Below are 14,710 nucleotides of genomic sequence, written 5' to 3'. Positions count from 1 at the left end.
AGGATATTAAATAAAGGACAGTATTTTAATAGACTTGGTCTCATTTTTTATCTTCCCTTGCTTTGACAGTTAGAAATGGAAGAATCTGACAATTTCATTTCTCTGTCTCTAATTATTTTAATTCAGTTCTCTGCATTTCAGCAATTTGCAAATTTCTTTTTAAAAACTCAAAAAAATCTTCAGCAATTTAGGTTCGATTTTTTTTCTATTAAATGAAATTTTGCATGCAGTTTTGATTAATACACAGAATTTTGCAATCACTTTCTCCAAATATAGTGCATTTTTGTATGTTAATATGCATAATATTTTGTAAACATTGCCTGGTTGGATAACTGTATTGTAAAATTAAGATGTGCACAAATTTCAGTGGGTGGCTATATTGTGTCCCCACGCCCCGAAAGTGCAAACTTGAATGATTTGGTTTAAATGCTAACTGAATTGCGTTTACCCCCGACCCCATTTGGCACTGTGGCAGTCTGGACTTGCCATTTATCCATAGTTTTAAAATGTTATTTGAGAAATTTTGAAACTGCAAATTTATCAAGGTTATATCTTCTGTTATAGGCAATTTTTGAACTTTCACAAGGAGAAGAAGACTTGATAGAAGACCTGAAGTTAGCAAAGAAGGTATTATATACCCTTAAGTATTGTGTGCCTCTATTGAATTTGTTCACAGGCAGTTTCTACGACCTGTGTGTATAGATTAATTCAAATATATAAAAACTTTAAGGCACAAGAGCCAGAGTTTAAATGCTATCACCAATAATGGAATTTCAAATATGTATTTATTAAATGATTTTTCTATCTTTGTGTAGGCTTACCATGACCCAATGCTTAAACTTTCCATAATGTCAGAGCAAGAATTAAACCAAATATTTGGGACACTGGACTCTTTAATTCCTTTACATGAAGGTATAATTCTTTCTATTCTATATGCAGTTGCTAAGAGCCAAATAAGTTTGAGGAACATTGTTTGAGGAACAGTTGAATTATATTGGGCTGCAGACTGGGGAAAAAACACTAATGAGCTGAATTTAATCTGAAAAGATTCTCTACAAAATTTATCTATGGAGGAAAAATGTACATTGGAATGGGCACTTTTTATTTTACCTTCACTACAGAAGCATTAGTGTCAGTAGTTGTCATTCCTGTCTGTTGACTCCACAGATTCCAACTTTCATTGTCAGTACTGACACACATCTGGGAATTGGTTTGGGTGCTATCAGAAATTATATTTACACGGTTAAAGTTTCATTACGAGAGTTGAATGTTCCCAACAGAACTTAAGTCACAAAAAAATAGATGGAAGTAGATGTCTAAAAGCTGGGGGGGGGGGGCCTAGGGACTTTTCAACCCAGTATAGGTTTTCGAGAGGCATACTGTAAATATTTGTGCATTTCAACTTCTTAATAAGATTTGTATAATCATGATTGTGTGTGTGTGTGTAGATAGCAGATGGTATTCATATGTTTCTAGACAGATTAGATATAACTATTCATCGAGTCTCCTGAAATTACTGTTTTTAGTTGAAAGCAATTACAAGGAAGGGCTCTGATTCATATTTGGAGCACCTGTGCTGGGGAAGAGGGTTGATGCATTCATGTCTGTGTGAAAATTTAGGTCCTGACCTAATTTTTCCTCCCCCTGGATGGGGGATAAATACCGGTAGCTGTATTTCCCCCTAGGTGAGCCTACTAGCAGCTTCTTTGGATGGGATTTTGGTTGGGAAAGCAGTTGTGGTGAGGAATGGTTACATCCTCTCCTTTTCTGTAGCACTTCTGCTTCCGTCAAAACCAGAGTTCTCGGTTCCTCTTTGTTAAAAATAGAAATGTGGGGGAAACTAATCACAGTTCTCCCGTGCCTTGTATAGTTTGGCACTGAAAGAGGAACACTAGCAGGGTGTATCACCCAAGTTTGTGCATAGCCTTTTTCTCATGGGATAGCTCACTGCTTTGTGAAAATAGGGGTGTTGCATCATTTGACAGGAGTTTTATAAGCAAATAATGATAAACAGGCAGATGGTCAAAGGCAATGAAAGGCTCTCAAACAGTACTTGACAGGTTGAACTTTACTATAGAAGAGTCCTCAGTATTCTTTTACAAGCTGACCCCACCCACCCCAATTAAGTTTTTCATGTTTTTCATGTGTTTACATCAGATCTTCTTAGACGGCTAAAAGAAATTAGGAAGCCTGATGGATCTACAGACTGTGTTGGTCACATCCTTGTGGGCTGGGTATGGAAAACTTTCACAAATGGTTAATTTTGTTTTCTTTTTACATGCTTCCTCATTTTTAAGGTTATAAAAGTGAAAACTAGGAATAGTAAAATGTACAAAGAATAGGCAGCGATATTGGGATTAACAAACAATCTTGTTGCAATATTTTTAAGTGAATTGCATCAGTTAATTAATCTAAGCCATGTTTGATCTGAGAACTAGTACCAAGCAGTAACACTGCAGGAAGGGTAAGGGTATGAGGACTAACTCTGTGTTACATAGGAGTCAAGATCAGTAGTGGCCAGTGTGGTGGGGCAGAGCCATGCAGCTGCCCTCCTGATACCAGCACCACTACTGCTTACCTGCATATGGCTGAGGCAGGACAGTGTTGAAGTTGGAGCTTTGCAGATGCACCAGCACAAGAACCAGATTGGCTCCCCCAGCGCATCTGCGCAGTCCTGACCTGGCCTCTATGTTGTCCTGACAGACCCCTATCCAGATAAACTGTACAATGCTAGTGCCAGGGCAGCAGTTGTGAACCACCATGCCAGCTGCTACTGGACAAGTTTCAGCTCACTTTGTGAATGCCACAGCCAGATTCCCATATTGGCAAACAGTAAAAGTTTCCATATGTTTATTCTTATTTATTGAATTTATATAGCACCCTTCATCCAAATATTAGAGGGTGTGATCTGTTTCGTAAGAGTTGGCTGTATTGATACAATAGTAGAAACCACCCATTGCTACTACCAATTGGAGAGCCTGTATCATAGCTCTCCCCAAGACTAGCAAGAATGCATAATAGGGCCTTCTGGGCAGCGACTTCACAGTGATGGAATGCAATTCCTGCAGAGACTGCTATCATCCTTTGGTGTTGCCTATGTCTTTTTAAAGGTTCGGTGGAACAGATTTGCATTTTAAAATATTGTAAGCTGCTTTGTGTAGAACTTTCTCAAAGAGTGGAGCATAAATAAATAAATGAGTATATCTGGCAGTATGGTGTTCCTAGGCAAAGTGTAACATCCTAGCAGGTAATACCAGTATGCCACATGGAATTTTTGTGTTTTACTGGCTCAACAGATGTTGCACTCATTCTAAACACCTGCTTATTGGATTGTAAGTTTCTAAGAAATATTCCCAGTGACATTACACTGCTAGATGGTAATATGTGACAAAATCAGGCTTCTAACTGTTATCGTCCAGTAGTAGCAATTATCATCAATTGTATTTTCAATCAGATGGGTGGGGTAATAATAATAATAATAATAATAATAATAATAATAATTCCAAATATTTATTTTTCCTTTAGTTGCCTTGTCTAAATTCCTATGATAGCTACTGTAGCAACCAGGTAGCTGCCAAAACTTTGCTGGACCAGAAGAAGCAGGATCATCGGGTTCAAGACTTCTTACAGCGTTGTCTAGAGTCACCTTTCAGCCGTAAACTGGACCTGTGGAATTTCCTTGATATCCCAAGAAGCCGTCTAGTGAAGTACCCACTGCTGCTTAGAGAGATTCTGCGACACACGCCAAACGATCATCCAGACCAACAGCACATCGAAGAAGCTGTATGTGTTTAAACTAATTAATACCTTATCTAAAGGGCAAATCATTAGAAGTAGATTCACATACCTTCTCTCAGAAAGATGTGTGTATATTTCCCTTCTCTTGTTAGATTTCTGTGACTTTTTAGGCTTCGGGTATTTTAAAATTGCTTTACACTGAGTAGCTCAAGTGGTCCCTGGAATGCACTTTGCAGAGGAAGTATCCACTGACCTGGTGTGTATATGGATTCTGCCATTCCTTTGCTAGATGTGATTTGTGTGAGTGTGCCAGTTGCAACATGTGCCATTACACTCATGCAAACTGCTACTGGAAGTACTGGTTGCATCTTTGGGCATCCTGGGTCATTTGCTTTCTCCCTGTAGCCACTTCCCTGATGCAAGGCTGATAGCTTAATATATTGTTGCATGCAATCATTGGTGATATCCAAAGCCTTACATGTTTTGTGGCTTTTAGTTGCCTATTATGAACATAATGTAGCTTTCCCCCCTAAATTTTCCAAAATTGACCAAAAATTAGTGTTTTGACAGTACCACTCATCTGTCATGTTCAAATAGCAAGGGCACAAGAGAGCTGTTCTCATTATTCTCACACAATTTTGGAGCTCCTTTTCCTTGAAAATGTGGTGAAGCCTGAATTTGAGCATCTTTCAGAAAGCCTGTAAAACTGTTTTTCTTTCAGGTTTTTTTTTTAAAGCTTCAGTTAAACAAGAAACTTGGGGAAAATAGGTTTAATATTTTTTCTAATTCAAGGAAATTGTGGGAAGAAACTTCACATCATTGGCCTTCAGATTTTATTTTTTAGAACGCATTCCTATTACATACTGCATCCTAAATTGCTGTTTAAACTTGAGAGAGTATAAACTGTTAAACTGATTGGGCTCTGTAACATGCAAAAAAGTAGCAGTTATCTAGGAATACAAAATACAAAGCCCTGCTGTATATATGTAAGCAGAAAGGAACGATGGGGATTTAAACTCTTTATTTAGATGAATTGAATAAAGGAGTTCTGTTTGCATGATAGATTTCCTCTCACATATATGTAGCATACGCCTGCTCACAGGACATAATGAAGAAGTTCTTGCTTATAGAATTCCTGTACATGCATTGGAGCCAGATTGATGCTTAAAATGGAAAAGCCATATTGAAGTACCAAACACTCACATGGCCTCTTTTTGCTCATTACAGAAATCCATCCACCCATTTTGTTTTTCCAACTATAAACCTATTAAGAAATGCTTTCAAAATTGGCTTGGCAATTTATGACTTATTTGTAACCATTCCCTCCCTCCCCAGATTAATATTGTCCAAGGAATAGTGGCAGAAATCAACAAAAAGACGGGTGAATCTGAATGCCAGTATTACAAAGAGAGGCTAATCTATCTCGATGAAGGCCAAAAGGACTCCTTGATAGATGATTCACGTGTCGTGTGCTGTCATGGTGAACTAAAGAACAACCGGGGAGCGGTAAGGAATTAATTTTTAGGAAACACAAAATATTGTTTTACCTCTTTCTTAAGTACTGTTCTCTTTTATAATCAAAGTGAACTGCTTCTTTTTAAATGTAAGGTTGCAATGGTTTGCTTTTGGATGGCTGTCATGGGGAAATATTATCAAGTCTCAGAAGTGAGAAATAGATGCTAACTGCTTTTAATTTAGGGTTAAAAAAAAAAAGCAGGCTTAACGGGGGTTAGAATAAGGGTGGAAAATAAAATAACTCTTCCTCATTGTGGGTAAGAGAGAAACCGATCTTTATCTAATTTTAACACCATTGTCATATTTGTGCCATAACTGTGGAACACATTTCTCAGAGTGCTTGTAAGATGCCATCCTTGCACACTGTTGTTGTTGTTAGGCAACATTTAAATATACTAGTACTTTCTTCCATCTTGGAACTTAAAACAGCATATATCCAATTCCCTGGTGGGATTCCCATACAGTCAGTGGCCTAGCCTCAAACTTCCTTACTTTCAGCAAGGTGATTGCATCATGTGCCTTCAGACCATACCATTGGGCCATTTCCACCCATCTTTGGTAGTATTATTTAATTAGATGCTAGTTTTTTTTAAAAAAAAAGAATAACCCTTGAGAAGTGATAAGCAAATAATGCATGAGTGACAACTCACAATTATTATTTTTTTCCCTCAGAAATTGCATGTGTTTCTCTTCCAAGAAGTACTGGTAATTACTCGAGCTGTTACACAGAATGAACAACTCTGTTACCAATTGTATCGGCAACCCATCCCTGTGAAGGATCTTGTGCTAGAAGACTTGCAAGATGGAGAGGTGCGATTAGGTGGATCCATACGTGGTGCATTTAGCAACAATGAGAGAAGTAAGAATCCATTATATTATATCTCTTTTATAAAATATTGAAATATAGTCATGCACCACAGTACCCTTCCAATATCTTTTCTGGAAGTATAAGCCAGCATGTCTCATTCATATAAAAAAGGCAAAAAGTAGTATGTCAGCTTACAAAAGCAAAACATGACAGGAAAGGCAAAAGATACCTTCATGTTTTCTATTGGATACTCTTGCAGGAGTTGGTTTTAAATGATAATGCTAAGAACTTACTGCTCCAATCTGTTCTCACCAGTGGTGACAGACTATGAGCTTTAAAATTTTAGCGGCTCCCTGTGCAACACCAGAATTTGGCGCCTCCCACCACTGCCACCTCTTGCCTTTTGTTGCTCGTCATTGCTGAAGTGTCCTCTGTGGCACCCTCTCTGCTCAGTGCCCAGTTTGGACAAACCAGTTGCACTCCCCTAAATCCATCACCAGTGAGAGTTGGGGAAAGAGTTTGCAAGAGTAAATGGCTGCCATCACTATTGGGAGAAAGGACAGCCCCCCATGCCCTTGCCCAACAGCACTGAATTAACGAGGACAGCACTGTGCATATTCCCAGATACTGACCACTTGACAAAATGTCATGAAGACCAGTGGCATGATTCTCACAAATGTCATTCCCCTCTTTGTGATATAAGTACAAGTGGTTGCTTGTACTTATAACCATTACATCATCTGACTGGCTGCTGCTGATTGCCACGGATGGTTAGCATTGCTGAATTTTTGTGTGTGACTTTCGTTAGAATAAAATAAAATGGTGGGGAAAGAGGTCGAGTCTGTAGTAAAACAAGCTGAAGAAAGCACAAAACATGTTTTCTCTTAAGCGGGACTGCCCAGCTCATAAACCTTGTATAGTGGTCCACCCATGGCTTAAAACACTACAGTGGTACCTCTAGTTACAGACTCGATCCCTTCTGGGGTGCTGTTCACACTCTGAAAAGTCTGTAACTAGATCGCCGCTTCTGTGCATGCGCATGGCGTGATAGAGTGCTTCTGCGCATGTGCAAAGTGCGCAGAATGCTTCTGCGCACATGCGCATGGTGAAACCCGGAAGTATACACTTCGGGGTTTGCCGCATTCGCAAGCCTAAAAGATGCAACATGAACCTAATGCAACACAAGGTATGACTGTATTTCCTTTTGCTTCTGCTTCCATGGAATTTCTAAACTGTATGGAAGGACTCATGTGGTAGACTTTGTACATGGATGGTGGGCTGCATTTCTCTTAGTGGGATCCAAGTTGTGCACTCTTCTGGTATATCATTAATGTAGAAGTATGTCTTTTAACCCCCCCCCCACACACACAATGTCCTTTTCCAAGAAGCACTGAATATACTAATGTGGCTCATTTATTTTAGTTAAAAACTTCTTTAGAGTCAGCTTCAGAAAGGGATCTCAAAGCCAGTCTCACTCACTGCAAGCAAATGACACCTTCAACAAACAGCAGTGGCTCAACTGTATCCGTCAAGCCAAAGAATCAGTCTCTTGCGCATCAAGCGAAGTCCGGACACTTGATTCCGAAGACCCCTTACTAACATCATCGAGTACATCATCAAGTAGGAATAGAATACCCCGGCAGGAATCTAAGCTTGAGCAAATGGACCAATCAGACAGTGGGTCTGACTGTAGTATGGACATCAGTGAAATCAGCATTGACTGTGACCACATGGAGCAGACATACCCTTGGCAGACTGACAAAGAGATAGAAAGCAATGTCTGACAACAACCGCATAGTGGTCTTCTGTGTCTTACCTGTACAGTATTTGCATTCCACATATGGAACAAGAAGCACTTTTTAATAATTTTTGTCAACTCAGTCTCTATTATATTTGTACCTTTCAACCATAGTACTGTAACTGCTGGTGTGCGTAATTTGATATGACAATTATAATCCTGTGATAATTCTGTCTCTGTGGCTGAGAGAGGTTACTTGACCAATTATTTCCAATGTCTTGCTGGTAGATATGACCTCTAAGCTACTGTTTTTATGCATATTACATACCAAGAATCTCTGTTTTATAAAGTGCCCTATTTTGACCTCTCACAAGGCAACCACACACAAGGACATGAACAAAGCATTTTAAAGCTATCACATCCAGAAATTGTTTGTGAATGATGTGTGTAGGTTTCAAAAAAGCTTGAAAGACTAAAACTAAGAGTCTCATTGATTAGTGACTTTCATCATCTTAATTTAACAGTTATGGCCAGTGCAAAATATGTATTTTCTCAGTTCACAGATGCAAGCTAAAAGGTCATTTGAAAGTAAGTTGTGTGCCAGTACTGAATCTTCAGATGAAAATTCCAATTTATATGATGGTGTTTTCTGATAATTGGATGGTAGTTTACCTACTGTCCCATTTAGAATAAAGCATTAAAAGAGTAAAGAAGCTGAAACATCAAAAGACTTTGTTTAAATTGCTGTGTTTTGTTTTATGTAGCCCTTTCTGTGTGCACAGCCAGGCAGTTTGTATGCAAAATGGTGCTTCTAAAATATTAACATTTTAGCTGTATCTAATGTTATACTGCCCTCAGGATAGCCATTTTGTTATGTCTACAAAAATAAGCCTTCTGTCATCCCAAATTTTTCTCCAGTATCCAATGCCTGCTCTCTTATGTGATTCACAGATACAGAGACTTCTATTAAAAGACCTGTATGGGGAACCTGTTCAGTCTCATCCTCAAGGCCAGAATTGAGGACAAAGCTCTCCAGACTTTTGTAACAGGCTTACAGAAAGTTAGGACTGGAACTACACCACATGCTAATAAAAATGTCGATTTCTCATTGGCTCTGTTCAGAGAATTAACCTCCATGTTATTTGGGTGTGTTCTGGCTTAATTATGATTAAAGTAAGGGGTGACTCTAATTTTATAACTATGGTTTGCAATCATTTTTCTAATGCAACCCACCAAAGGAATTTTGCTTATTCAGGAGTCAGCTACAAACACACACACACACACACACACACACACACACACACTGCATATTTGTTTCTAAAGACATCCGCACACAGCATTCACTATTACTGCATCTCTAGAAACTCACACCTCAAAAAGTGTTTGACCCACTCTTTCAACCTATTCGTCTGAAAATTACATTTGACTAGCTTGGCACCCTTAAAGTAGGTAAAATGTCAATAAAATTTGTACTTATGAATCAAACTCTAATTTCAAATGTAATGTTGAACAGTACTGTAATGCTGAATTTGACCCTTTCTAAAGAAGGGTCCTGAAATTTGCAACCTAGTGCACTGAAATGTTCTCTGATACCACTATTTCCATTTTCTGCACAGTGTAGAGTCTACCCTCAGCACTGCAGAAGCATTGATATTGCCAAAATACATACTTCATACATTTTACATGTTTACAGAAAAACTGTAAGAGTAAATAAGATGTCAATTTTAATTTGTAAATATGTTCTGCTGTGTTAGAGGAATCGTGCTGAGATAATCGATAAGAAAGCAGGTTAATACCTATATTTTTTCAAACAAAATTATGGTCAATTTTACTCTATAGAACATATTTCTGTATGTATAGGTTTTAAATATGGTTGTTTTCTATTTCAGGCTTGTAATTTATTTTAATTGCTTCATTTTGGAAGTTGAGTATTAGCCAATCCAGAGTAAGTGGAAGTATTTTTCAAAATAGAAGGAAGTAGAAAGTATATTAGGATGTGAACTACTGAAATGACAAATACTTGCCAAAATGTTGGAGATACCGTGTAATGTCTTCATTTCTTAAAAATAATTGATGTATTGATTAAATCTCTTTTTTTGCATAATAGCCTTACACTGTTCTCAAAGCATTTCAAATAAATTACACTGAACTGTCTATTTTTTAAATATATTGTTGCTTCATATGCAAAGCTAGATAACCTCACTTTACAAACTTTCTGTGATTTCTGACATCTGTTTTCAGTAATATTTACATTCATTTATAGCTAAACTGAGGATACTTTTAGTAATCAAAACTAATATAACAAGTTACTAAGATGCAAATAAATTGAATAGAATTTTTCAAACTATATATTTTTTTAAAAAATATAAGTTATCTGTATCAGATGTAATGTGAAAAGTTACCAGTAGAAAGCAATGCATATTGTATTCCTATTAGAAATATTTTGTGCGGTATTCTTCAGCTTTAGTTCATGGCAAGGTCTTGCTCTTTCATTAGATAGACCAGAAATACGGATTTTAAGACTTATGACAAACACCCTAAATGTGCTCCTCTGGATTAATTTATAATACTTTCCTTTTAGTTTTCAGTGTAGCAGCACAGCCTGGTTCCCCGACAGTTTTGGATCTCGTTGCTGTTTGAAAAATCAAAGAAAGTGCCATGGGGACCACTGAAGAAAAACTGGTGATTCCAAGAACCCCTCCCCCCAAAAAAACATGTAGCTCCCCCCCAAAAAGGCTAAAAACTAGACAAACCCAGAAAGAAAACCACAGGCAAAAACCTGAAAAATTAAAATGGGTGGAGCATGGTAACTTAGAGGGTGCCAAGGATGTACCTGAGATTGCTGTGGTGCCCATGGCCACCACATTGGTGATGCCATGAATAGCATACATTTTTAAAAGTGCTTTTATTACAGTATCATATGCATGCTGTTCAAAGAGAAATCTGTTAAAATACTAGGCCCCACCAACTTATAAAAGAGGGTATCAGAACTGTTTAAAGTGCTTTTTTGAGGGATGAGAACATCTGGGGGAATTTGGGGAGTATTTGGGGAATAATTCAGTTGAACTGGAATTTATTTGAATGGAATCTGTGAAGGAATTTAACTTAACTCACCTTCCCTACAATGAGTGTTTGGTTGCATTAGGGAATGTGGAATCAACCAGCTAATTTAACAGTTTGGGACTGAGACCACACCCTTGCCTTGTTTGTGGTCTTGGTGAAGCCCCTTTATTCCATCTACTCCAGATAATGTGGACCTCATTGAACTCTCCAACATTTCTCCAATGAAAATAGGGACGTCTCATTCTATAATGATAATTTGACTATTTATACCCCACACATCTTATTGGGTTGCCCCAGCAGTCTAAGCAGTTTACAACATATTCAAAAGCATAACAAAACAATAAGCGTTTAAAACAACTTCCGTATACAGGATTGCCTTCAGACAGCTTGGGGGTTGGATAACTCCATACCCTCCAACATTTCTCCAATGACAATTGGGACATTTTAAGGAAACGCGGGACATTCCGGGATCAAATCAGAAACCGGGACGGCTTCTCTAAATCAGGGATGTCCCTGAAAAATAGGGACACTTGGAGGGTCTGCCTCATTGGAGAGAGAATACCACAGATGGGCTGCCGGAGCACGATTTCTGTTCTCATCCTGAAGCAAAGTTCTTAACCCGAGGTACTATTTCTGGGTTAGTGGAGTCTGTAACCTGAAGCGTATGTAACCCGAGGTACCACCGTATGGGTCTATTCTCTCTCTAGGACCAGCATGTAGTAAGCCACTGGCTACCTGGGACAAGTCTGCTTTACAGCAAACTAAGGACACAATGGCCTCCATTGCCATTGCATAGGCTTGAACATCAGCACATAGCAATGTCCGATTGCATTCACTGCGAGTTTTCCCTCCACTTGTGCTCAAGCCATCTCCTTGCCTGCTTCCTTATTCTCAGCTCCAGGGTGTAGCAATTATAAAAAGTAGGGTATAAAAACAGTAATTAAATACCTTAAAGGGCACTTTGAAGCACAGCCTATACCTGAACCAGAAAGTAAAGAGCAAAAGTCTATGAAGACTTCATAAACTGGGGCCTTAAATCACACATGCCAGGACCCAAAGAACCATGGCACTAGTTTCATTAGCTGGAGGGGCATGGGCCTGTTAAAACATTTTTTCCTTAAGCAGTAGCCACCTGTACACAATAGTAAACTCACTTGCAAACTGAGAGAACCTTTCACAAGCACTTTCTTCCATGGCATGGAGAATAGCTGTTAAAGAATATAAGAATGGTGTATAAGAATGGTGCTAGGAAAGTCTGTTGGCATAAGCCTCAGTAGCTGGCAAGATTTGAGCCACAGATCACAATTTAGATGATGTGGGTTTTTTGTTAAAAGTAGCACAGTAGAGAACACAGTGATGTTGTTAGACTGTTGCTGCCATCTGCTGGGTAAAATGTAAGTGATCTCCGGTACAGTGGTACCTCTGGTTATGAACTTAATTCATTTCGGAGGTCCGTTCTTAACCTGAAACCATTCTTAACCTGAGGTACCACTTTAGCTAATGGAGCCTCCTACTGCTGCTGCGCCGCCAGCACGCAATTTCTGTTCTCACCCTAGGGCAAAGTTCTTAACCCAAGGTACTACTTCCGGGTTAACAGAATCTGTAAACCAAAGTGTTTGTAACCCGAGGTGTTTGTAACACAATGTACCACTGTACTACAACTAAGCTTCGTTAACATGTTACCCCGAATTTTTAACGGCACAAAACAAGCACAAAACTTTGCTGTCAATCTGGAGGGGATCAAAAATTTCGGCGTTACATATTAATGTAAACTAGTAGCTTATTCTACTACTGTTCAAATTGAGCTATACACAATGATTAAAATCTAAAGATCCATTTTACATTGATTTTCTACACACACACACTCACCAGATATTTGAAGTATCCATTTTACAGTGAAATATGTAACTAGGAAAAAGTAAAATGTAACTATGAAGAAAATGTTATTAGAATACATTGAAAAGCCTATCGTGTCCAACATTCTGTTCTCACCGTGGCCAACCAGATGCCTATGAAAGGAAACCACAAGCAGGACATGTGAAACCACACTCTAACACGTGATCCCTATCAACTGGTATGCAGATGCATACTTTGTCTCATTTGGGAAGGTAAGCAGTTAGAAGACATACAATTTGTGACTAATAACCACGTACAGAGTAATCCATGAAAAAAATGCTAATCACTTTTTTAAGCCACCCAAGTTGGTGACCATCACTGTATCTTGTGATTGTGAATATCGTAGTTTAACTATGTGCAGTATGAAGAAGTATTTCCCCTGTGGGGTGGATGACATTCTTGTTAGGGATGATTTCCCCTACTGGAGACAGGCAGGGTCAAAGTACTGTAGATAATAAGCAAGCCACTTTGGGGGGAGAAGGAAGAACTGAAGATGGTGTTAGAGCTGGACCCAGACTATCTGGACACTTTGAGGTACTGTTGGGGTTGACCCTTTCTAGCAAGCTAAGACATACAGTGGTACCTTTGGTTGCGAACGGGATCCGTTCTGGAGGCCCGTTCGCAACATGAGCAGAATGCAACCCACGCCTGCGCGTGTCGCGATTCGCCGCTTCTACGCGTGTGTAATTTTGCACGTCTGCACATGCGCGAGCGGCGAAACCTGGAAGTAACCCTTTTTGGTACTTCCAGGTCACCACGGGACGCAACCTAAAAACGCTCAACCTGAAGCAAACGTAACGAGGTATGACTGTAATTATGTGTAAGACCCAACATATTTGCATATGCTGCTTTTCTTTTGTAAAATAAACTTTACAATTATTTTAAGCTGGTCCAGTAGTGTCAGTTGATGGCTGGACTCCAGAAATGTAGGGATTCCTGCGGAAAGGTACTGTGGCTACATTTTATACTGTCTTGCCACAAGACCTTACAGTACTAACGAGATGAGCCCTACATCATATATCCCAGGCATATATGATGTACAGGGTATAATAATAACTGGGGCAACCCAGTCAAATGTACAGGGTATATTAATAATAATAATAATCAGCAGCAGTAGCACCCTTATGTAGTTTGCCAGTGTCTGGCAACTTCCAGACAAAAATAAAACCATTTATTTATGAAGCACTTGATCTTGATGATTATTACACCACAGAAAGTAATGCCAATTATGTGACAGCAAAAAAAGGAGTATGCAGATGAGGAACGCAGAACATCTTATCCTCAATTTCCAGAAACAGAAGAGGGTTTAGCTGAGAGAGAAGCTGCATGGCAGTAAGCAGGTTCTGCACTCCTCATCTGTGGGTACCCTTTGCTTGACACCCCCTGCTTTCTAAGTGACTGGGACAGATCCAGCACATGGAACTGCTGGCATTATATCTACTTTAGTCCTCAGAGGTAATTTCTAGACTACCTTCCTAAGAAAGCTGGAGTCGAATTCTCATGGAGAAAGCTTAATTAGCCAAAACATAAATTGCCACAGTCCTAGATAATTGAACCACACTTTCTGTAATGAATATGTCTAGAGATGGGTTTTTATGTCGATTAGTGCTATCAACTCTGATTATCCTGTTTAAGCATTATTGGCTCCCCTCGGATTTCTAACTAGTAAGTAATAATAATTATTAGCTTGTCTCTCAAAGCTGCGAAGCCAAATGATTTATCTGCTGTAATATCATCCTCCTGCTTACGGAAAATGCAGACTAAAGGACATGGGAGTATATACAAGTAATCAGCAAGCAATTAATGGGTTGGAGATGTATCTCTAATATTCTTCTATTTCCCATTTAATGGACTCACATTACTATGATTTAAATATTATAGTTCTTCATTTTGGATGCATTCTGAGCAACTAATGGTATGCAGATTTGGGTCTATACATGTACCGATGAGTT

General features: G+C 38.8%; 1 protein-coding gene across 8 annotated transcripts in view; it reads left to right on the top strand.

The window, feature by feature from the left end:
• ARHGEF3 (Rho guanine nucleotide exchange factor 3) overlaps positions 1–7,851 on the top strand; it is a 108,653-nt gene extending 100,802 nt beyond the window's left edge. For all 8 annotated transcript variants that reach the window (XM_053377876.1, XM_053377874.1, XM_053377873.1 and 5 more), the window contains 7 exons: positions 565–627; positions 816–912; positions 2,158–2,234; positions 3,526–3,783; positions 5,074–5,244; positions 5,926–6,112; positions 7,484–7,851. In XM_053377876.1, coding sequence (XP_053233851.1) covers positions 565–627; positions 816–912; positions 2,158–2,234; positions 3,526–3,783; positions 5,074–5,244; positions 5,926–6,112; positions 7,484–7,845 — 1,215 coding nt within the window. In that variant the 3' untranslated portion in view covers positions 7,846–7,851. The remainder of the gene's footprint in view (positions 1–564; positions 628–815; positions 913–2,157; positions 2,235–3,525; positions 3,784–5,073; positions 5,245–5,925; positions 6,113–7,483) is intronic.
• Positions 7,852–14,710: the final 6,859 nt, after the last annotated feature.

This window comes from Podarcis raffonei, chromosome 2 (assembly GCF_027172205.1).
Source record: "Podarcis raffonei isolate rPodRaf1 chromosome 2, rPodRaf1.pri, whole genome shotgun sequence".
NCBI lineage: Eukaryota > Metazoa > Chordata > Lepidosauria > Squamata > Lacertidae > Podarcis > Podarcis raffonei.
The sequence above is the reverse complement of the archived record's forward strand: the minus strand, read 5'-3'. Positions and strand labels throughout refer to the sequence as shown.